This window comes from Gopherus evgoodei, chromosome 11, assembly GCF_007399415.2.
Source record: "Gopherus evgoodei ecotype Sinaloan lineage chromosome 11, rGopEvg1_v1.p, whole genome shotgun sequence".
In the NCBI taxonomy this organism is placed as follows: domain Eukaryota; kingdom Metazoa; phylum Chordata; order Testudines; family Testudinidae; genus Gopherus; species Gopherus evgoodei.
The window spans coordinates 72,846,982-72,872,866 of NC_044332.1; the positions used below are offsets into that span (position 1 = coordinate 72,846,982).

Genomic DNA, 25,885 nt, shown 5'->3' on the forward strand with positions numbered 1-25,885 from the left:
TTCTATTGTCTATAAGCTGAAAGACCCTGTAACTTTTTACCATCTAAATTGCAGAGATAGACCTTTAATTTTTTCTTTCTTTTTATTAAAAGTTTTGCTTTTAAGACCTATCTGATTTCCCCCCTTGTTGAGGCTCAAGGGAATTGAGTCTGTACTTAACAGGGAACGAGAAGGGAGGGGGAGAAAAAGGTGGGGGAACCCTGATTTCCCTGTGTTGTGATTCAAAAAGTTTGAATCACGGTGATCTGCTAGTGTACCCAGGGCAGGAAAGATCTGGGAGGAAGAAAGGAGAAGGGGGAATCCCTTTGTTTAGATTCACAGAGCTTGAATCTGTATATTTCTCCAGGAGCCCAGGGAGGGAACACCTGAAGGGGAGGAGGGGGAAGGGAAATGGTTTATTCCCCTTTGTTGTGAGACTCAAGGAATTTGGGTCTTGGGACCCCCAGGAAGGTTTTGGGGGAGACCAGAGTCTATCAGGCGCTCTACTCTAAGTCCTGATTGGTGGCAGCAGTACAGGATCTAAGCTGGTAATTAAGCTTAGGGGAATTCATGCTAGTACCCATATTTTGGACGCTATGGTCCAGATTTGGGAATTATATTATGACATGCTCAACATGCTATCTCTCCTACAAGATGCATGAGGGAACTCGGTAGCGGATTCTTTTGAGCACTATATCAAGAACCGGCCTGATGACAACTTGTGAACAAAATCATGAAAAAATAGATGGCACTGTCACAGTCAAAGTTCTCAACAATGGGCTTAAGAGAAATACAGTAACTCCTCACTTACCGTCCTCCCGCTTAACGCTGTTTAGAAGTTGCGTCGCTGCTCCAGTAGGGAACATACTCGTCTGAAGTTGTGCAATGCTCCCTTATAACGTCGTTTGGCTGACTTTACAAGGAAGTATTGCATAAGTTCCTCTTCTCCGCCTCCTCCCCCTCCCTTCCTCCCTTCTCCCAGCACTTACCCCGCCACCAAATAGCTGTTTGGTGGCGCTTAGGACTTTCTGGGAGGGAGGGAGGGAGAGAGAGGGGGAAAGCGCTGCTTCTTTCCGGCCACCGGCTGCGCGGCTGCCCCTGCTCCTCCTGAGTCCTCTAGCCTGTGCTCGCAGGGCCCTGGGGCCCTTTAGCCCAGGGCCCTGCAGCCTCTAAAGCCCAAGTATTCCGAGTGGCCCTACCTGCGGGGCAGGGGGAGGGGGAGGGAGAGGGCGCGAGCTCCCAGAATAGCGGCCATGGGGACGATGCCGCACTGCGCAGAGCCACCTGCACACCCCCTGCACCAAACAGGAGCTGCCCCAGGTAAGTGCTCTGCACCTCCTGCCTGCCCCAGCCCTAAGCCTCCTCCCACATCCCCACGCTGAGAGCCCTCCCGCACCTTAACTCCCTCCCAGACCCTGCACCCCCACCCTGAGTGCCCTCCTGCACCCTAACTCCCTCCCAAACCTTGCACTCACAAAAGCTTATGCTCCAATACTTCTGTTAGTCTATAAGGTGCCACAGGACTCTGAGACTTTTACAGAATACAAAATGTACAGTGCTCATTTTATATTAATTTTACATTACAATCTAATACAAGTACTGTAGTGCAATCTCTTTATAATACAAATGTAGAATTATGTACAAAATATAACTGCAATCAAAAATAAAACAATATAAAACTTTAGAAACTACAAGTCCACTCAGTCCTACTGCAGCCAATCGCTCAAACAAGTTTGGTTACAATTTGCATGAGATAATACTGCCCACGTCTTGTTTACAATGTCACCTGAAAGTGAGAACAGGCTTCTGCATGACACTGTTGTAGCCTAGTAAAGACCTGTCAAATTGACTGTAGATCGCTCTCCAGTCGACCCCTGTACTCTACCCCCAACGAGAAGAGTAAGATAAGTCAAGACGACGGGAGATTTTCTCCCGTCGACCCCCCGTAGTGTAGATCCTGCAGTAACTCAAGCTAAGGTATGTCGACTCCAGCTACGTGAGTTGCGTAGCATAGGTCGACTTACCATAGTAGTGTAGACATAGCCTTAGAAATCTCACATTGGTACCTTCTTCGCGTTTTGTCAAATCTGCTGTGAAAGTATTCTTAAAACGAACATGTGCTGGATCATCATCCGACATTGCTATGATATGAAATATATGGCAGAATGTGGATAAATCAGAACAGGAGACATACAAATCTTCATATTGTCTCATTAAAACATTTTATTTCCAAGACATGGACAACCACCAGTTTAGCCATTTGACACATACATTGTTTTCCATTTCCCTACACTTTGTCTCAGATTGTAAACTCTTCAGGGCAGGAGCAATGCTTCCTTTTGTTGATAAAGTGCTTAGCATATTGTGGATACAATGGAATCCAGCAGAACAATAATAATTAGAATTAAAATACCAGAGAACAGTTTCTACAGTCAGCCAATTATGATATAATGAATCACTTCTACAGGCATTCTCAAGAGAATTAACAGCAAAATTACGGTAGTAGAGGTTATAGTGAAGCACACGTTTATAAAAATCTGGGCAATTAGGGCAAATATTTTAAAGGGAATTACAATTTTAGAATATTATCATTGAATGAACATACCCATAAACTTGTAAGCATTCAACAGAATGAAGATAAAATTCTTCTTGTAGAAAATTTTATTATTATTTGTACTCAGGGCCCCCACTGTGCTAGGTACTGTACAGAACGGAAGACAGTCCCCACCCTGAAGAGTTTGCAATCTTTTCTTTGCAAACACATAAAAAGGAAGACACCACAGTATCCTTTTTTCAGTTATATGATTTCTTACCGATTCTGCCCACCTCAGATAAAAAGATAAACTCCAGTATTCAAATTATAACTCCCTGGGATGGGTTAAACTCCACCAAAAGAGCAGCTTGCAAGAGATAAAGCTTGCATGTCCATTATTTAAAAAAATCCCCCAAAATAACAAAAAACAAAGAAAAGTAGTTTATCATATCATCTCTATCCAAATATACTGGTATTAGGAGGAAGCTTATTGAAGTGCACTAGTATGTGTCAAAATTACCACAAAGTAACCTACTAAAAAGCCTAAGTTGAAAGAAGTATTAATTACCATATAATTAAATTCCATACAAACAAATGTAAATAGCTTACCTGGCAAAGACCCTGTCTTTGTTTGCTTTTTCTTTACCATACTGCACAGACTGGACCTCTGTCCTCCCACTGAAAGAAAATTACAACATTGGAAATGTAAAAGAAACTTCTCTACTTAATAAATACAGGCAAGCTGTGCCTCCTCAGCTTAAACGCTAAATTACACTCTCAGTTATATCCAAACCATCCCACTGACTTCAGTGGGTTTTAACTAAGCGGAATTTGGATTTACATATTCAAACCCAAGTCTCTTCTTTCACCTTAAAATCTGTTTTGTAACACAGAGAGATTTAGTAATATTTATTCCATCTACAGAATAAAGCTCTATCTCCTTTTCCATTTTAATGCAGCCAGAGCAAGCAACCCACATCACATACTTTCACCCTTTGGAGCTACTTTACACTGTGAATCCTCCCTGCCACAAACACTACTAAAACAAAGAGCATGCTCTCTGAATTGCTCCCTACTTCCTTTAAGGAGCCAGTTTTGTTCACTCTTGAACTTCAGGTGCACACATGGCAGGACTCTGAGGCAGGTAATTCTGTAGTTAGCAAAATAGATAATATAGCCCCCTACTCACCACTCTAGAACAGGAAGAACTGCAACTAACTACTAATAAATAGAGAAATTCAGGTAGTAAAATTAGTTCTATTAATGATCAAAACAAGACATCTTGCGAGTTTAAAAAAAAATACCACAACAAAACAGAAAAACATTACTTCATGAGTCAGGTAACTGTTTGACACTTGTAAATGCTACTAAATCGGCCTTTTAAAAGCCTATGCCTATAAAAGAACAGGAAGTTAGTTACTTGCCACTGTTAGCATTTTTGTCAAAGGTATCTGGTGACAACAGATCATCAACTTGTGAATCATATTCCTATTATGAATATGGGTCAAATTTTTGCATAGCTTAAAGGTCTTAACTATTGTTCTGCTTCATCATTAGAGGAGTACATCTGCCTCAGTTACCCAATGGACAGTAACTTCCCTGCCTCTATTCCTTAAAAACAATTAAACAAAATAATAACACAGAACTCTGTGTTCAAAGCACCCCCTCCTCGTGCAGACTTCAATGCCCCTCCCTGCATAGCCCCTCGTATGGTTATATAAGGGCTACACCGTCCCAACCTCCTACTCACCACCTGCAGCTAGAGTTGGAGCTCTTAGCATGATCTTTCCTTCTACTTGTCTTCACAGCTTTTTGTGACTTTCTTTGTATATAATTTTAGTTTGTACCATTAGTTAGCAGTTAGGTAGTTTCTTCCAGTGGGATGCCCTTGTGACGGGTTCGGTCACAGAGACCCCCTTGGGACTGTCACTTGACGTTGCTGGAATTACCTCTGAGCCCGTTTTCCCTGCCAGCTTCGGACTCCAGAATCCTGCCTTGTTGAGCCAGACATGCTAGCCTGCTGCAACACAGACCTGGGTCTGGTCCATGCCCCTACACCTGCAGACTTTAACCAAAAACTGCTCAGCAGATCACCTGTCTCCAGCACCCAGACACCCAGTTTCCAATGGGATCCAAACCCCAAATAAATCCGTTTTACTCTGTATAAAGCTTATATAAGGTAAACTTATAAATTGTCCGCCCTCTATAACACTGATAGACTTGCACAGTTGTTTGCTCCCCTAGGTATTAATCACTTACTCTGGGTTTAGTAATAAACAAAAGTGAATTTATTGTAGGATTTAAGTGGTTTCAAGTAATAACAGACAGAACAAAATAAGTTACCAAGCAAAATAAAGCAAACCACACAAGTTTAAGCCTAATACATTAAGAAACTGAATACAAGTAAACCTCACCCACAGAGATGTTCCAATAAGCTTCCAATAACCTAGTCTGGGCCCAATCCTTTCCCCTGGTACGATTCTTTTTAGTTCCAGCAGACATCTTAGGTGGAAAGCAGGGGTGTTCTCATGACTGCAGTCCCCTTTGTTCTGCTCCACCTCCTTTAATAGCTTTTGCACAAGGCAGGAATCTTTTCTCTCTCTGGGTCCCCACGATCTCCTTCTAAATGGCAAGGTACCAGATTTTGGATGGATTCCAGTATCCTGTGACATGCTCACATGTCCTGTGAGACCCCAGCCTTCATTCTTCCAGGGCTGGCCTGCACACACCCAGGAAGGTTCGCAAGTAAACAGAGCTATTTACAACTAATTGTCCTAGTCAATGGGCCCTAAACCATTCTAAAGATTCTAAACCATCATTAATGGCCCACACTTTGCAAGCTCAGAGTAATACTTCATATTCCTAGTTTCAGATACAAGAATGATACATTCTTACAAATAGGATGAACACACTCAGTAGATTATAAACTTTGTAATGATACCTTACAAGAGACCTTTTGCACAGAGCATATTCCAGTTACATTATAGTCACACTCATAAACATATTTCCATAAAACATTATTGAGTGCAAAGTCACAGCCCTCATCGAAGTTTAATCATTGCCCTTCTTCTAGGGCAGCTCTCCGCCAAAATGATTCCCACACTACATGCTTACTGCATCTCAGGGAAGGGCACATAAAAAAGGTGCTCTAGTTTTAAGTCCTTTAAAAAGAGGGCACAGGAGGCAAGATACTTACGATAAAAGCAGCACCTTCTCGAGCAGGCAATGAGACCTGCCTCGGCATTTGAGCACTGCTGTGGACTGTCAGGCCCTGCAAAGTGTGCCTGAGCCAGTACAGACAGGTACTTCTCGAATGAGCTAAGATTACTTGCTCAGAAGGAAGACAGACTGCTTCCCTTCGTCAGGCTCCCTGAGAAAAAGAACCTACAAAACAGGCTGAAGCTGTTCCAGAAGTCAGAGAGACCCGTTTTCTCTGTCTAAGAGAAGGGCTGACTAGCACCAGTAGTCTCCTCATATGTGGGTTATAATGGGGCCATCAGCATGCTCTCTGGTACCGAGGTGAGATGAGGAGGAATCCGTACCATTGACTCCAGTACCTTTCACAGTGGCACTGTCAGTTTCCACTCTGACTGCATATCAGGAAGCAGATTTGCTGTGCCTGCCTGTCCCTGACTCGGTGCTTATTCCGGACCATTTGACTACAGCGACATCATCCTCAGAAAATCCCGGATTGCTGTCACACTTATTCCAATACTGTCATCTATATTGCAGTTATTGTAGAATTATCACTCAGCATCAAGGGCATCCACTTGGATGGAATCTAAGTGCTGGTGCTGACTACGATAAAGTCTACATCTGCTGGCCCATGAGCACCTTCGTTTTCAGTAACTAGGCCTCTTCTTTCGAGGCCCAGTATGAGTTTGAGGCTGGTACCAACATTAAAGGATTGTTCCTTAGGTACTGATTGCACCGTGGGGTTGGGCCATGGATGACACTGGATGCTTGGTGGCCCCATTAGGAGTGTCCCCATTGCCACCATTAAGCTTTTTGGAGAGATCCTCACAGTCAAGCTCAGAGGCATCTCCCTCCCCTTCTCCATCTCACAAGTTATTGAGACACAGCAGGAATCATAGTGGGTACTAGGATTGGTAACTTTCCAACAGTAGACACTAGCACCCTGGACTACTTCTGATTGGCTGCCAATTCCTCTTCCTTATCCACAATGGCCTCAGTGGAATCCCTGGGAAGTCCCTCATTTGGCAAAGTCCCAGTTCTCTGCTCACTCTAGGACGAGATCACCCGTACCTCCAGCAGACTCCCTGCATGAACTACCAGTCCTGCAGCCACCAATAGAGGGGGCTCACTCTGTGTTAGAGCAGCTTGAACCTTTACGGCAGTCAGATGTCATTCATCAAGGGATTCCATTTGTCCCAACTGCATCTTCCTTCTTTTCACCAGATGACGCAGCAGTACTTGAGTACTCATCTCCAGTACCAGAGGATTTCAGATTATATCAGGATCTGCTCAGATGCATGGCATCGGTCTAAAGTATTCAGGCCAAGTTTGTGCAGTAAACCTCCAAAAATTGGTGGAGATCCTCCAACATTCTGTTCCTGGGAGAGTTGCTCTCACTACAAATTAAGCACTACTATAGCACCTAAATCCCTAGGAAATAAATCTTCATTAACACCCACTGACAAAAGACACTATGTGCCACTGAAGGGCTTCAAATTTATTTTCTGTCATCTAGCTCCACATTTCCTTGTTGTGATAGCAGCAAATGAGAGACAGTGAGACAGGGAAAATATAAATCTATGCCTAAGGAAACAGTCCAAAAGGCTAGATTTAATGCAGAGGAAGATCTACTCAACTTCCTCTTTACAATGTGTATTGCAAACCAGCAAGTTGTATTATCGAAATACGATTTTGTGAACTGGGACACTATGTTTAAATCTGTGGAAAAGTTACCAGAATTCTTCAGGGAGGAATTCAAAGTCTTTGTTATAGAAGGCAGTTTAGTGGTAAAGACATCCTTACAGTCAGCCCTGGATACAGTGGATGCTTTCTCCAGACTCATGGGCTCAGTTGTAAGGATGTGAAGAATCTCATGGTTTTGTAACCATGCATAGCTCCTGAGATCCAACAAAGCACAGAAGACTTGCTGTTTGATGGTCATCTCCTATTCTCAGAGACAACTGATGAAACACTACATTATTTCAAGGACTTCTGGGCCCCACTATGCTCATTGGGGATGTAGACTCAGGCTGCAAAGATACACCATTTTGGGAATCAACAGCAGCAGTATTCTCAGTGACATTTCTGTCAGTCTTCCTACTTTGTGAGGCACAAGATTTCCCCAGAAAGAGGAACAAATCACAGAGGAAGAAATCTTTTATGTCTGATTTTAGCCAAATGGCTCTACTCGTCCATCTTTGGCTAGACAGTTAGCTTGACTGGTGTTTCAAGAGCAGCATCTCAATTGTCACTGTCCTTTCAACAGCTCAGCTATTTGAGACAGGCTATCTTGCTTCTGCAGTACTTGCAAGACAATAACTACAGACAGTACTTTTGGGATCATATCTGAGGAACAATGACTCATTTTCACAGACAATACCATTACAATATATTGCATGAAAAAGCAGGGAGGTGGCTACTCTAATAAAGTTCTGGCACCTCTGAATTGAGGAATATATTGTTTCCACAGTGGCTCACTTTCCAGGCTCTCAGAACACCTAGCTGATCACTTCAGCAGGTCTTTTTTGAACACTCACAGGTGGTTCCAAAAGAATGGTATGCTTAAGTCCAGTTTCTGGCCGTGGGGCATCCATTCATTCCATAGACTTGTTTGCAACAAAGGACAACAGATAATGTCATCAATTCTGTTCTGAAGCAGGACTCTATTAAAGGGACTTCTACAAACTGCAAAGAGGTGCTTCCTCCTGGCCACTCTTGGAATTAGTCTTTCAGCCTGGCAACCTCATCTCACGGTTCCTTGTCCTGTTGTCCCGCTCTTTGACCCCTTTCTTGCTCCTCAGGAGCTGCCACGCCTTGCCTTGACTTAGTGCTCTGGCCAAGTCACAAGAATCTTCCCCTTCTGGGTACTATCACAGTCTTCCACACTGTCTCATGCAGTCCTTAACTCTACTGCCCTCTCTCAGTAGCTACAACAAATAGACCTGGACAGCCTTCAAGTTCACTGCCCTGATTGTGCCACTCATTCAGTGGCTGTAGGGGAACCCAGGCCCACCCTCTACTCTGGATTCCAGTCCAGGGGCCCAATCTCCAGCAGCCAAGGTCTGTACTAGCTCAAACTTTCGTGTCACATCCTGGACTACTTCTTATCTTGCCTATCCCAGGCTCTCATTCTTCACCCTTCTAGCTAAATCCCTATCTCCCAGTCCTGCCAGACAAACCCTTCCTCTTGGGTCCAAACACTTTTCTTCCTAGTCCCATGAAGAGCGACTGCAGCCCTCCTCCTCTTAGCCCCCTTTCTGATACCAGCCCCCTGGTTTTATTGAAGCCCCTCCTGTTACTGCACAGGTGAGCTTCCCTTAATTAGGGCTCTCCTCATCCTAAATATCCACCAGCTTGCAGCCTACTACGTTAATTGGCCCATCTGGCCTAGATTAACCCTTTCAAGGCAAGCATGGACAGCACATCCCATCACAGTCTCTTACCGATACCATCCATCTGAACTGGGAAGGGAACTGGATGTATGCCTTCCCCCAATCCCTCTGCTATTACTTTTGGAAAGTACATCAGGAGCAGAAAGCCTATTAAAAACCTGTGGGGCCACTGGATGATCAAGATGACAAAGCAGCACTCCAGAACGATAAGGTTATTATGGTGAAACTAAATGACTTCTTTGCATCTGTCTTCATGGTTGAGGATGTAAGGGAAATTATAGAAATTCCACAACCTCCCTAGGCAATTTATTCCAGTGCTTAACCAGTCCCTGACCGTTAGGAAGTTTTTCCTAATGTCCAACCTAAACCACCTAATCGCAATTTAAGTCCATTGCTTCTTATCCTATTCTCAGAAGTGGAGGAGAAATGTTTTTCTCCCTCCTCCTTGTAACAACCTTTTATGTACTTGAAAACTGTTGTCCCTTCTTCTCAGTCTTCTCTTCTCAAGACTAAAACTCGTTTTTTCAATCTTCCCTCATAGGTCATGTTTTCTAGACCTTCAATTATTTTTGTTGCTCTTTTCTGGACCTTCTCCAATTTGTCCACATCTTTCCTGAAATGCGGCGCCCAGAACTGGACACAATACCGGACACTGAGGTCTAATCAGTGCGGAGTAGAGTGGAAGAATTACTTATTGTGTCTTCGTATAACATTCCTCCTTACACAGCTCAGAATTATGTTTTCTTTTTTTTCTTGCAACAGTGTTACACTGTTGACTCGTATTTAGCGTGTAATCCACTCTGATCCCTAAATCCCTTACTACAGTACTCCCTCCCAGGCAGTTATTTCTCATTTTGTATGTATGCAACTGATTCTGCATTTGTCCTTATTGAAATTCATCCTATTTACTTTAGACCATTTCTCCAGTTTGTCCAGATCATTTTGAATTTTAATGCTATCCTCCAAAGCACTGGCAACACCTCCCAGTTTGGTATCATCCGCAAACTTTATAAGTCTACTCTCTATGCCTTTATTTAAATCACTGAAGACACTGAACAGAACCAGACCCAGAACTGATCCCTGTGAGATCCCACTCAATATGACCTTCCTGCTTGACTGTGAACCATTGATAATTACTTTCATGGGAATAGTTTTCCAATCAGATATGCACCCACCTTATAGTAGCTCCATCTAGGTTGCATTTTCCTAGTTTGTTTGAGAAGGTCATGCAAAACAGTATCAAAAGCCTTAATAAAGTCAAGATATATCACATCTACCACTTCCCCGCTATTCACAAGGCTTGTTTCCCTGTCAAAGAAAGCTATTAGGTTGGTTTGACAGAATTTGTTCTTGACAAATCCATGCTGACTGTTACTTATCACCTTATTATCTTCTAGGTGTTTGAAATTGATTGTTTAATTACTTGCTCCATTATCTCTCCAGGTACTGAAGTTAAGCTGACTGGTCTGTAATTCCCCAGTTTATCCTTATTTCCTTTTTTATATCTGGGCACTATATTTGCCCTTTTTCAGTCCTCAGGAATCTCTCTAGACTTCCATGACTTTTCAAAGATGATGGCTAATGGCTCAGGTATCTCTTCAGTCAGCTCCTTGAGTATTCTAGGATTATTCATCAGGCCCTGGTGACATGAAGACATCTAACTTGTCCAAGTAATTTTTAACTTGTTCTTTCCCTGTTTTACCCTCAGATCCTACTTTATTTTCACTGGCATTCACTATGTTTAACATTGAATCGCTACTAACTTTTTTGGCGAAAACTGAAACAAAAAAGTCATAAAACACTTCTGTCATTTCCACATTTTCAGTTATTGGTTTTTCCCCTCACATTGAGTAACAGGCCTAAGCCTGAAATGTAGGGCTGAAAGGGACCTTGATATCACCCAGTTCAGTTCCCTGTGATGTGGCACAACCAAGTAAATCTAGATCATCCCTGACAGGTGTTTGTCTAATCTGTTTTTAAAAACTTCCAATGATGGGGATTCCATAACCTCCTTTGGAAGCCTACTCCAGAGCTTAACTACCCTTATAATTAGAAAGTTTTTTGTAACATATAACCTAAATCTCCCTTTCTGCAGATCAAGCCCATTACTTCTTGTCCTAACTTCACACCCCAGAATGGTATCAGTCATTATCACAGTCAACAATTACTTACCAGTACCGGAACTTTGAACCCAAAGTAAAATAATGTGCAAAAAAGTTCTTCTGAGGCGGCAGTGGTCTGTCCAATCGGAAGAATGTGTGATGCTCAACACAAGCTTTCCACAAATTCTTACATGCTCGGTAATTCACCATATTGAATCCCAGTAACATTTCTCTAGATTCATGCTAAAAAAGAAAAGTATAATTTGATTTTAGAAAAATTACAATGCTTCTCTATGATGTTTAAGAAATGTATTTAAGATTATTATTGTTCATTATAACACTTATATTTTCCAAAACAGTACAAAGCATTCTATTTCAGAGTATGTTTGAAGTGCCAATCTAATGACCCCCAAGTTTACACATTTTAAAGCCCTTCTATGAATAACTCTTACACATCACACGATCCATTGCCTACAGCCAAGCTCTAAGATATAACTGTATTTGCTCCAATCCCTCAGACAGAGATAAACACCTACAAGATCTCTATCAAGCATTCTTAATACTACAATACCCACTTGCTGAAGTGAAAAAAGAGATTGACAGAGCCAGAAGAGTACCCAGAAGCCACATATTTCAGGACAGACCCAACAAAGAAAATAACAAAACACCACTAGCCATCACCTACAGTCCCCAACTAAAACATCTCCAGCGCATCATCAAAGATCTACAACCTATCCTTAAAAATGATCCCTCACTGTCATAAACAGATAGCTAAGGGTTAATCTTCTTTTACCTGTAAAGGGTTAACACAGGGAACCAAATACCTGACTAGAGGACCAGTCAGGAAACAAGACTTTTTTCAAATCTGGGTGGAGGGAAGTTTTGGGTGTGAGTCCTTTGTTCTTTGTCTTGTGTCTGTGCCCTCTCGGCTCTGAGAGTGATTTTTCTATCTCCAGGCTTTCTAATCTTCTGTTTCCAAGTTGTAAGTACAAGGATAGTAAGACAATAGGTTTATATTGGTTTTTTTGCATTTACATGTGTGTTGTTGCTGGAATGTTTTAAATTGTATTCTTTTTGGATAAGGCTGTTTATTCATTTTTTTCCTTTAAGCTTGCCAGCCTGTATATTGTCACCTTAATACAGAGCCTATTTTTAATGTCTTTTTCTTTCTTTTTATATAAAGTTTTCTTTTTAAGATCTGTTGGAGTTTTTCTTTAGTGGGGACTCCAGGGAATTGAGTCTGCAGCTCACCAGGGAATTGGTGGGAGGAGGAAGTCAAGGGGAAAATCTCTTTGTGTTAGATTTACTAAGCCTGACTTTGCATACCCTCTGGGTGAGGGGGAAGAGAGATTAGATCTCTTGGTACTTGTGTTTCCAGGACTGGAAGCAGGGAATCTCTCAGGATCATCCAGGGAGGGGAGCCTGGGAGGAAGTAACACGGAAACAAGGGGAGGGGGTTATTTCCCTTTGTTGTAAGACTCAAGGCATCTGAGTCTGGGAGTCCCCCAGGGAAGGTTTTGGGGAGACCACAGTGAGCTAGGCACTGTATAATTCCTAGCTGGTGGCAGCAATACCAGGTCCAAGCTGGTAACTAAGCTTGGAGGTTTTCATGCTAACACCCATATTTTGGACGATAAGGTCCAGATCTGGGAAGAAATGTTATGACACTCACTCTCACAGATCTTGGGAGACGGGCCAGTCCTCGCTTATAGACAGCGTCCCAGCCTGAAGCAAATACTCATCAGCAACTACACACCATACAACATAAACACTACTCAGGAACCTATCCTTGCAACAAAGCCCGATGTCAGCTCTGTCCACATATCTATTCAAGTGACACCATCCTAGGACCTAACCACATCAGCCACGCCATCAGGGGTCGTTCACCTGCACATCTACCAACGTGATATATGCCATCATATGCCAGCAATGCCCCTGTGCCATGTACACTTGCCAAACCGGACAGTCTCTACACAAAAGAATAAATGGATACAAATCTGACATCAGGAATCATAACATTCAAAAACCAGTGGGAGAACACTTCAACCTCTCTAACTACTCAGTGACAGACTTGAAGGTGGCAATTTTGCAACAAAAAAACTTCAAAAACAGACTCCAAAGAGAGACTGCTAAACTCGAATTAATATGCAAATTAGATACAATTAACACAGGCCTAAACAGAGACTGGGAATGGTTGGGTCATTACACTAATTGAATCAATTTCCCTATGTTAAGTTCTCCTCACACCTTCTATGGGTCATCTTAATTATCACTTCAAAAGTTTTTTTTCTCCTGCTGATGATAGTTTATCTCAATTGATTAGACTCTTCCTGTTGGTACGCATACTTCCACCTTTTCATGTTCTCTGTATGTACAAATATCTCCTGCCTGTGTGTTCCATTCTATGCATCCAAAGAAGTGAGCTGTAGCTCACGAAAGCTCATGCTGAAATAAATTTGTTAGTCTCTAAGGTGCCACAAGTACTCCTGTTCTTTTTGCGGATACAGACTAACACGGATGCTACTCTGAAATCTAACAGTGTGTGTGTTTTAAGTTAATTAATGACACTGCTCTCAGTTCAGCAACAGGTCTCCCTAGGTGTCTAGTGAGCCTGAAGGAATTATCAGCTGAGGAGAGGAGGATGCTGCCAATAGACCATCTCCCAGCTATTATGCTCGGGTGCTGTGACAGAGAAAAAAAAATCCCCAAAACCTTGCCTCCCTGCTCCAAGACTCCAACAAGAGTGAGGAAAAAAGTAAGCCTTAGCCCTAATGGTTCAGAGGAGGAGAGGAAGTCGGCTGGCAAGCATGCACACATGAGAGTTAAAGGATGGGAAGACGGTACAGCCATTGTTGATAAACTCAAGGACAGCTGAGATATTCAACTCTGAGTAATTAATACCTTTTTGTGCTTACTAATAGGAAGAGCAGAGCAAAGGTAGCAGGTGCTGGAAAAGGTTGGCAATTGAAGGAGTTGGTTACTAGCCATGGAAGTTAACAAGATATAACCAATGCTAACTTGGCTCTCTCTCAAGCAGAAGGTTGGGTTAAGTACATTTCACCTGCCTTTGTTTACTAGTTGCAGCATCCTCCTTCAAAGACACTTGCTGGCTAGTTCCCTCTCCAAGCCACCGAGACTCATCCCTCCTTTAACCTTCTTGGAATATTGGAACAGTTTCATCATGCAGAGGGAAATTAGTGTATGGGACAAAACAAACAAGGGACCTAACAGTATGCAGTACTCACTGAAGTCTCACATATGGAGAGCTTGCACAATTGGGCCCAAGGGCTGAAATTTTCAGAAGAAGCTAGAGGAAAGAAACCATTCCATAGTATGAACTAACTGCGTAAGTGGACAGAGTTTGTAGAGTACAGCTATATCAGTGGTCACCAACAACTCTCACAGTAAGATCCTACAGTACACCTATTCCCTCTCTATCTCTACAGCCCTATTTTCCTTCTCTAATAAGCACCGCCCATGTCATCTCCCATACTTGGAATATCTTCTTTAATAATGTACATTACATACACCTCCCCACCTTCTCAATCTACTTAATTATTCCGCATTCAGTGGTCCACTGATTTCCTTTAAAGAATAAACAAGAACCATATCAAGACAGTCCTAATATGACATGTTAATTGTACTGTATTACCTTATTCTTGGTATTAATATGAGGTTACTTACCTGGACCTAACTGGAGGTTCTTCGAGATGTGTGGTCCCTGTCTGTATTCCACAAAGGGTTATGTGCACGTGCCATGTACCCGGAGCCTGAGCTTTTCAAAGCAGTATTGCTCGGCAGTGTACACGAGCCCTTGTACTGCTTTGCAGTTTCACCCAAGGCGATAAAGAGTGGGGCGGCCCGGCCATGTCTCCATTTCCTTCTCCACTGCAGACCTACCATAGCCACAACAGACAGGAAAGAGTGTGGGACTGAAATACAGATCGGGACCACACATCTTGAAGAACCTCATTACAAGTAACCAGCCTCCTTCTCTTCTTCAAGTGACGGTCCCTATTGTATTCCACAGAGGGTGACTGACAAGCAGTATCTTGAGAGGCAGAGGGTGCGAGGAAGATGGCTGAACCGTAGAATGGGGGACCACTGTGCCGAATGAAGTATACATTGCAGAATCATGTACCAGAGCACAGTGAGAGGAAAAGGTGTGTTCTGAACTCCATGTGGCCACCTTACATATGCCCACAAGGGGCACGTTGTGTAACACAGCTGTTGATGCTTGCACTCTCGTGGAATGGGCTTATATCTCATCTGGTGGGGAGATCCCTGACAAGTGACGGCAGCGCATAATGCACCCTGAGACCCACTTACAGATTGTCTGGGTGGAAATGGCCTGTCCTTTAATTCTCTCCACTATGGTAACAAATAGTTTGGGTGACTTCCGGATCGGCTTTCTGGATAAAAGGCCAGGGACCTACGCACATTGAGGGAATGAAGCTGCCATTCCTCATTCAAGGCATGTGATTTTGGAAAGAAGGTAGGTGGATGTATGGGTTAGTTGAGGTGGAATTGTGAAACTACCTTTGGCAGAAACTTGGGATGCAGTCATAGTGACATCCTGTCCTTATGGAACATGGTAAAAAGGGGGGGGGGTTCCATCATGGCTCCCAGCTCACCAACCATTCTTGCTGAGGTAATGGCAACAAGGAAAGCGACCTTAATGGAGAGGCCAGAGAGTGCAGGCGGCCAAGGGATGGATAAAAATCGACTGATCTGCCACAGAAGGATGGAAAGCACTAATGGTGGCTGCATGCACTCTGAAAGAGCTGAGAGCAAGTCCCAAGCCATTCACATGGAGGAGATATGGGATTCCCACAGATTCAGGGGCAAGACCTTGCTGTTGGGCCCAGCAGGTGAAGCGTAGCCATTTGGCCTGATAGGATATCCCCATGGAGTCCTTTTGGCTACTGGAGAGGATGTCTTGCACTGCTAATCAGCATTCTCATGCTAACAGTGGTGTTCATCCAAACACCATGCTGTCAGGTGTAGCATCCATGGATCTAGATGCCTGAGTCTGCTGTTGTGTTGTGTCAGCAGTTCCGGAAATGTCTGGTGTGGGAGTTGAGGTTGTTTTGAGATGCGGATAAGAGGAGGGAATCAGAATTGGTGAGGCCAGAATGGAGTGATCAGAATGGACATCGCTCTCTCCCACTCGAGTTTGTAGAGGACACAGGATAGTGGAGGGGGGGGGGGAAGGAGGCGTAGTTTGTCCAATGTTACCAATCAACAACCAGAGTGTCACCCAGTGAGTGGGCACTGAGATCCAGAACTACAGTCCCGCCAAGGAGAAGACCTTTCAACTCATGAGGTCCAATCTCCTACCCTCTCTGTCTGCTGGGGTGGACCATGGGTGTTGTTTGGTCTGCTCTGACAAAGCTTCTTCCAAAGAGTTACGTGAAAGGTGTGAAAATAAAAATTCTGACCCTTTGTGAGGGTGGTGGGGACACCGTACCTTTTCTCAGCCTCCTCTGGGGTCGGTGCAATCATGGCCAGGGTATGCTACATCGTGCGTACCAGTTGAAGAATGGCACCATTGCTTGGTACGGCCACCCTTGCCAATGCCAATATGTGCAGAATGTCTAGTAACTGGCACTGACTATTCTGCACCTCTTCCAGTGGCATCTCAAGAACATTGGTAATTCTCCATAGGAGTTCTTGAAACTGACAACAGTCAGCTAGTGGGGAGGAAAGTGTTGATGACACAGCGGCATCAGGAGACCACAAAGGGAATCTCTCTGGATCCACTGGCACTGTCTGAGCCGGGCTGATCTGTGCATTGTCTAACCCCATTTCCGAATATCTATCGGATGAAGGGTTGGATAGTGAAACGGGGAAGTTCTCCCAAGCTGAATTAGACTGTTCCTAAGGTGAATATTTGGGCCTCGAGCTCCAACACAGCCAGCTCAGTTGATCCTGCTGTTGTCGTAATTGTGCCCAAAGAGCCAGATACCAGCTTCTTGGGTACGGCAAAGGAGGAAACTGCAATGGAGCCTCGGAACCCTCAGGCAGTTGTGTTTCCAGAACAGAGGCGGCAGATTGCGCCAAATGTTCTGGTCTTCGCAGTTTTGAGTGAATGGCGGTGCTGATGGAGCCATCAGAACAGAATGCATTAGAGAGGTATGGCCAGCAGGAGGCAGATGTAATGCAAGAGATGGAGCCCTCTGCAGAGGTGAGTGCACCAGAACACGTGGAGACCACACTCCTTCCAAGGCTAACAGTTCGTGAGGCCAGGAGCACTTCTGATTTTTCCCCAGAGCCAATGGTATCCTGTTTACTGACAGGACCAGAACTGGTAAAGGGGCGTGGTCTCAGGATTGAAAATTTACAGGACGCTGATGGAGCGGAGCCAGGCGGGATACAGCATCAGGGGATCTGGTGAGCAGTGTGGCCTCTTATCACTCTTGTGCGCCTTGGAGCGTGTAGCTCCTCGGTGGCTTGAACTCATGGATGATGTAGTGTCCCTCTTGGATTGAGATGAAGACTTACTGATATGCTTATGTGCATGGTGCCATGGCTCATGGCTAGGCCCCAACATGGGGTCTGTAGCTTTGGTAGCAGCAGATCCAGACAGAGGCTCCACAGTACCACTCTTGGATTGCTCAGATCAACGTATGGGGGATTCTGTGGCCAGGATCCGACTTCAGGACCACAGCTACCTCCATGAGCTGTTTTTTGAGGCGGAGAGATTGGCCTTCCCATGTACAGGAGAAGGAGGAGCAGATACTGCACCTGGAAGCAATGTGGACTTTCCCCAAAGAGTACAAACAGCATTGCTGTTTGTCACTGATAGAAAATGAGCAAGAGCAGGAAGCACAGACTTTGAATCCCGGTGTCTTTGATATAATCCAGTACCCAGATCCAGGAGCTTGGGAAGAAGTGGGGGTGAAAGAGGGATTTGTCTGACGAGAAAAACAGCCAGAGCGGCATCCAAGGTCCTTATTTATAAAAACTGCTAGGAATTACTAAAGTACAATGAAAAACAATAAAATCCTAACTACAAACAAAAATAGGAACTGTTTTTGCAAAATATTTTGAAAATGCATCACTAAGAACAAAAAGTCAGCAGATGCTCTGACTCAGACCACCCAGCGGTGAGAAGGAACTGAAGAAACAACCACAAGGCAATACAAGGACGTATGCACGGACCACCAAGCAATTCTACTTGGAAAAGCTCTGGCTCTGGATGCATGGCATACGTGTAAATTCTTTGGGACATGGACAAGGTCATTACTCATGGAGTTCAGTATCACGCAGTCCTATGGCGTTGCATTACAGATGTCAAATAACCATAATCAGCAAAAAACTTACACTTTATAGAAAACTTCAATAACTTTTCAGACATATTTAAAAAAAGTTAGAAGTCTCTAAAAGTAGCACTATTTATATATTATGCTGCCTGGAATTATATAAGATGTCGTCATCAATTTTCCATTTAAATTTAAGGGGGACAAAACCAGTCTATGTTAATAAAGTCAGACAAATATAAATAAAAAACAGCATATTTAACTAAAAGTTTACATAAAAACTCAAAAACCTTCAAATAAATATCAAGCATTATGTTTAACTTCAATTTAACTTGATTTCTACTCAAACCAAAATTAAAACTAAGACGATATGTTATTTTCTTACTGATTTAAGAGCAGATGATTTTAGCCAGTCTACATATACAGAATTTAAAATCTTCTAATATTTAAGATAACTCAATCAAAACAAACTACAACCAGAAGTGTTTTAAAACAGACTAACTGCCCTTTGGATAATTACTGAATTATGTAGAAAGTTGGTAGAACTGAATGTTTTATTATAGGTAAAGACACAGAATCAACATAACAGGGAAAGGCTAATGCAGTCTTTTCTTTATGGGAAAACTTCACTGCTGTTATTTTTCAGACTACCAAATTTTAAGACGAGTACTCACCAAGTCTTTCCTAAGTTGAATAAAAAACTGTTTGCACTTAAAAGAAATTTTTACAATCTTCAACCTAAATGAAAAATGAAATAAAATCAGAATATTTATACACGTTTAGTATAATTAAATCACATTAAAACAATTGTGGTACATTTATTAAAAAGTATATTTTCTACAGAGAACTAATTTAATTCATATGAAATTTCAGTTGGCCGGAAATAGCTAAAAAGACTAATGGATATATTAGTAGTTTGTATGATTTAAAGTTTTGTAAACAAAGGCACTCTTCCGATGTACATTTCATTGGTATACTGGTAATTTTTTGAATAATTGTTCCACGTACATATCTTTTAGTATTACTGTAAATCCTTAATAAATTCTCTATTTTTTTTAAGAGCTTCTGTTACTTACTGAGAAATCACCATCTCTGCAGGGGTCGTATCTTATCTATTAGAAACACATTACTATAATATTGAAGCAATAACTAAATTTATGTGAAACTCCTGGGATTAATGTGTCACTTAAAAGAAAGTTAGAGGCTAGTGACAGCAATGCAGGATGCGGAAATATACCAGGGATAAAATCAGCCTCAGGCAGTAGCAATAGAGAAAAGAAACTAATTCTAACCTAAAATAGGGTATATCTAATAGTCATGAATAAGGTGCAATTCATTTTGTAAAATTAAGTCTAGTTTTTAAAATGTAAAATATTCTTAGAACAGAATATTTCAATATACTTTTTTAAAAAGCCCCCTTGTACAGTAATAATTGAAGATCATTTACTAATTCCTGTACTCTATCCATGCCAGAGCAGCTTTCTGAAATAATGGCAACATCTGAAAGTTGGAGTTCTCATTACAATACAGCCTGCTGTGTTCTTCTACTTTAGACTACTTTAAGAGATTTTCTGCTGTTCTGTTAAAGCAACTTCCTGTGACCTATGGAATGAAGTCTGCTTCCTTGTTGCTGAAGAAGTCCCTTTATCTAGTAAAGTCAATTATAGCACAGGAACCGAAGGTCAAGTGTATTCTTTGACAAGTGCTGCCATCTTGTTCTATGCGAGTTGCTCATTCTGATAAAATGCTATGGTCAGTTATATAACGACAATATCTTATATAATTCCAGGCAGCTATGGTCAGAACTAAATCAATGGCTATTATAAGAATAAATACAAAAATAGTCAGTTTATGCAGTTATGTTAAGTGAAGTTTCTTCAATGTGCTCTCATAGTAACCCACTGATGTCCTGTCATCATTTCAGTAAGAGTCCCCTTCCCACTAGGTCTATGAAAAAGCCCATACCACAGGTGTAAGAAAGACAAAGAGTAAGGGACTGGGAAATCTAAGTGTTTGCTGTCCTTCTGAACAAGAACTTTTCCACAAAACCAAGCAAGGAAGCACTATCACTGGGTAAACAAACCTGTATGAAGTGGACTTATTAACTAGAATGCATACCGTATTTTGTTAAATCAAAATTACATGGGGTATAATGACAACTTTCAACTTCTGTAATTTGAAGAAGATGGCAATGATCTAATACAGGGGTGGGCAAACTAAAGCCCTTCAGCTCCCGTTGGGGAGCAAGGGCTGGGGCTTGCCCCACTCCGGCGCTCCAGCTGGAAAGCAGGGTTGGGGGCCATGCCACATGGCTCTCGAAAACAGCGGCATGGCCCCCCTCCAGCTCCTATGCACTCCAATGATCCCCTCGGGCACTCCAATAGGAGCTGCAGAGGCGAAGCCTGCGGATGGGGCAGCATGCAGGGGTGGTGCCTGTGGATGGGGCAGCATGCAGAGCTGCCTGACCACGCCTCCACGTAGGAGCCGGAGAAGGGACATGCTGCTACTTCCAGGAGCCACTCGAGGTAAGCGCTGCCCAGAGCCTGAACCCCTGAGCCTCTCCCCATGCCCCACCACCTGCCCCAGCACTGATCCCCCTCCCGCCCTCCAAACCCCTCGATCCCAGCCTGGCGCACCCTCCTGCACCCCAAGCCCCACCCCAGAACCAACACCCCCAGCTGGAGCCCTCACCCCCACACCCCACTTCCCCCACCCTAGCCCGAAGACCACTCCCACACCCTGAACTTTTATTTCTGGCTGCACCCCAGGGCCTGCACCTCCAATCAGAGCCCTCACCCCCTCCTGCACCCCAACCCCAATTTTGTGAGCATTCATGGCCCACCATACAATTTCTATTCCCAGATGTGGCCCTTGGGCCAAAATGTTTGCCCACCCCTGATCTAATGGGTGCCAGGCTGTACTCCTCTGGGTGCTTCTGAAAATACTTGCCATCCCGCACAATTTGCTCCATTGAAAAGACAATAAAATTTACTCCTGAGAAGATTTTTTTTTAAAATGAGGTTCGAAGATAAGCCGTGTCTGTCAGGGACGATGGAGCAATATTCAAAAATGAAGTGAAAAGCACCAGGATCAGGAAATCATCCCAATTCTCCCTTTAATTTGGTGACAGAATCTTGACCAGTAGCTTAAAGTCACCTTGAACCTTCACCAGCATGTCAGCTATGGAACTGTTTCTCTGATTACACTTGCCAAGTTCTGCTTCACCTCTTTCTCCAGCTTTGTGATATAACTGAGGTCAAAGGAAAATGACCACCACCCATTTACTCTTAAGTAATAAAATAAATTGCTAATAAAGTTACTGAGGTGCAAAACTAGCTTTATAAACTTAGGATAAAGTCCATGGCAAGTAACTGGCTAGCAAGTGCACAAAGCATTACAAACATAATCAAGTGTATTCAGACTTTGCCATGTATGCATTTTTTGATCTCTAAGCATATTCAACATAAAAAAAAATTAAGCCCATCACAACCTTCCCTACTCCTTCACCCCAGGAAAAATCTCTGAAAACAAGATAATCAAATCCAGACACTGGTGAACAAAGTGAGGGGAAATCTCACTCCATCACTGACCACAGCCTGGAATCATCATGTTATTAACCACACAAAACAGTTCCGCTGACTATGACTTTGCTGATGGTAGATGTGAAAAACTTTTCTGCATCCTTCTGTCACAGGCATGGCATAAAATTTCAAAATCTCATTATGCAGCAACTGACAGAACTCAGATTAGGAGACTATCTGATATCTAGCCTTTTGCTTCATCAGTTGCAAGTCAACTAAATACAATGGGAACTCGACAGGAAGGCGCCAAGGAAGGATCATTGACAAAGTGGTCCATTAGCCAGATAATCATTTCTTTAGCCTGCAACACATGCGCGCGTGCACACGCACACACACACACCCCTTCCTTACCTCTAATCCTAGCCTCAAAATCAAGATACAGAGTGTGACCAACTATAACCTATAGAATTCATCCTCCAAGTGCATATTCAATTTACTCAAAATTTAGAACAAATTAAGAGACTTCAAATGATACTGCAGAAAACAAGCCACAGGCACTCAGATAATACTATGACTTGCAGGTGAGGAGACACAAACAGATCAGGTCTGCATCAACTCAAGGAGGTTCTTTTTGGTGTAGCAAGATCATCTGTACACATATGCAGATCTCCTCACAATACTGATGAATCCTAAAATTCACACATAAAGTGGATATGCTGTATCAGTTCTAATTTTAGAAGACCCCCTGAACTGTGAATAATATACAATCAGTAGTGCCACACCATTTTTATAGCCTTATGATACATACTATACAGTACTTGCTCACTAAAGAGGCCCAATTATGTACCTCAGCCACTCAAAATACCTGCATTAGTTACAAAATGATTCCAGCAACTCCCAGAAAAATGAACTACAAACACTGGGATTAGTAACCAGTTTACAACTACCAAACATAAAACAGCTAATATGACTTATTTGAATTATTCCTTTTATTTGGAATCTTCAAATTGAAGTAAATAATTTCTTCTGTGGTGTACATAATCTAAGTCTGCACTGCAGTGACTCCTACAAAATTAAGTACTGCAACAGCTTTAAGTAGCAACAAGCATCAATTGTTGCAATCAGAACATCTTCCCACAATATGCACATTAAAAAAGATACAGCTATGTTACACTTAAAGAGAAGTTCTATTCTGAAAAATGAATACAAGAAGCATTATGAAGTTCTAGTTTATTTTGCTGCAATATTTCTATATAAAGTGTGCTAAGTTAACATGTGAAGAGATTTTATTTTTGGTAAGTGCCATCTTCTGCAAAGTCAACTTGGGCTCTAAAGTCAAATTGATATTTTCTTTTTTGTGCAACATCACCAGTAGTAATTTGAAGGCCAAATTCTGCAGTCAGTTATACCTGTACAATACTCACTGCCTTCAAATTATGCCTTCAGTGATACCTATGCATTCCCATTGCCTTCAGTAAAATTGTACAGACATGATTGGAACTTGGTAAAAAATTCTGTTAATGATTTATTTTTACAGCACACAGAACATGCGAGACCACTGGGCAAAACCAGAAAAAGGGTCCATAATCAAAGATTACAATCTACATTTTAGAGTGACAACTGGTGAGACTAATTAGCTAAAAGGGAAGAAAGATAAAGTAGATCATGGTTTACACTAAGAATACATTTACTCAGTTTAAATAAGTAAACCACTTAATAGTTCAAGTATTTTTTCCATGCATTTGTGTGCCTATTATCTCACTTTTTATAGCACTAACTATAAGGTGACATTACAGAACAGAAACGCTAGGAAGTATGTGAATGAGTATAGTGGCTTCGTGAACGGTTTGGAAGGGCATTTAATGCAAATATGGTGTTATAGAAGAAAGAGTAACAGAGGAAACAAAGGTTTCAGAGTAGCAGCCATGTTAGTCTGTATCCGCAAAAAGAACAGGAGTACTTGTGGAACCTTAGAGACTAACAAATTTATTTGAGCATAAGCTTTCGTGGGCTGCACCCACTTCTTCAGATGCATGGAATGGAACATATATTGAGGAGATATATATACACATACAGAGAGCATGAAAAGGTGGGAGGAAACAAAGGTGGTATCAGCACTGGTATCACTGAAAGAGCAGAGGAATTAGAAGGAAACAAGAAAGGCAACAGGACTAGAGACAAACCTTCCTTTCCCCACTACATCTTCTCTTGATCACCCTGGAAAATACCAGCCTGCTACCTGTCACTCAGACCCATAACCTCAACCTCATTTTCATTTGGACTTCCTTATAGGTCCTCACCTCCAGGCAGTATCTAAATCTTTCAGATTTTCACATAAGGTCTCTAAGATACAGCCTTTATACATTCCCACAACTAAGACTTGTCCAAGCTCTCCTCATCTCACATCTCAGTTTCTGCAATATCCCCCTCTCTCACTTAGACAAATGCTAATTTCTCTGCTCATATCTGTTTAGTATTTTAGACAAATTAGAAAGCAAAATCAAACTAAACAAGTCTGGATCAGAAATCTTCAGGATGCAAATGATATGAAGTAGGATTCACAGCAATCTGTGGCTTCAAAGAGAAACATGTACCTTAATTATCACTTTCATTGTACATACGCAATAATTTACTGGCTAGGCAAGGAGACAGGGACTGGGTATAGGAAGGGGGAGAGATTGGGATTTGGAAAGCAAGCCTGGAAGGGATACTGGGACTGGCTAGCCAAGGAGAGTGGGACTGGGATGAGATGTTTGAGCAGTGGAAACAGAGACTGGGCAGATAAAGAGAATGGGTCTGGGACAAGGATCCAGGGTTGGGAAAGAGACAAGAACGAGCCAGAAGCAGCTTGGAGGGAACTGGTAAGAAGAGTGTGGGCCTACTAAAGCACATTCCCCCTCCAGAGCTTGGAATGGAATCCAAAATTCCTGAGTCTGACCATTCTTCTGCTTTCAGTAAATAACTGTGAAAACCACTAGCAAAGTGTCCCATCCTCTTTTAGTGCTAGTCCACACAGAGGATGACAACCTACTACTGCTCTCAGTTACTCCATTAGCTCAAGAGGCAGAGACGTCTGTGTAGTCAATCTAGAGGCTCAGACTCAGTTGTATCATAATGCATACACATAAGGGAGCTGAATTAAGTTTGTATAGGCAACCTTAGTTATGTTATTTCCTAACTTTTGAGTGCCTGACTTCGTATACTTATTCTTTAAACCTAGTTTTGTGTGTGTTATTATATCCTACGCTTCAAATCTGAGCACTAATCCAGTTTTTCTTCAGTAGTGATGGCTGGCTATTCTTAAAAGTGGTATGCACAACTGAATCAGGAAGCAATTGGTAGGCATCACAGAAAAGGTCCATCAGTATGGAAAGGGGAGGTGTTTGGATGGCAGGGGGCGGGGAAGACATTAGAAATCACAAAGGTGACTGTTAGATGAACAAAAGTTGTAGAAAAGCCATAAGAGAAACTATTGCAGCAGAAAAGTGATTAGCATCCGTGACAATCTCACATGACAATCTCTGTTAACTTTGAAAAATATTGTTCAATCATCTATCCAAACATAAAAGAAAAAAATTTAATTTGCCCCATTCTCCTAGTGCAATCGTACAATCATAGGACTGGAAAGGACCTCGAGAGGTCATCTAGTCCAGTCCCCTGCATTCAAGGCAGGACTAAGTATTATCTAGACCACCCCGACAGGTGTCTGTGGCCTGGTCTACACTACGCGTTTAAATCGATTTAACCCTGCACCCATCCACACAACGAGGCCCTTTATATCGATATAAAGGGCTCTTTAAACCGGTTTCTGTACTCCTCCCCGACAAGACGAGTAGCGCTGAAATCGGTATTACCATATCGGATTAGGGTTAGTGTGGCCGCAAATCGACGGTATTGGCCT

At 42.5% G+C, this 25,885-nt stretch overlaps 1 protein-coding gene across 8 annotated transcripts in view; it reads right to left on the reverse strand.

Annotated features, from left to right (window-relative positions):
- The window catches only part of PTPN4 (protein tyrosine phosphatase non-receptor type 4), a 190,075-nt gene that overhangs the window by 60,711 nt on the left and 103,479 nt on the right, over positions 1-25,885 (reverse strand). For all 8 annotated transcript variants that reach the window (XM_030579718.1, XM_030579717.1, XM_030579722.1 and 5 more), the window contains 3 exons: positions 19,138-19,201; positions 11,272-11,444; positions 3,122-3,190 (listed from right to left, as the gene is read on the reverse strand). In XM_030579718.1, coding sequence (XP_030435578.1) covers positions 3,122-3,190; positions 11,272-11,444; positions 19,138-19,201 — 306 coding nt within the window. The remainder of the gene's footprint in view (positions 1-3,121; positions 3,191-11,271; positions 11,445-19,137; positions 19,202-25,885) is intronic.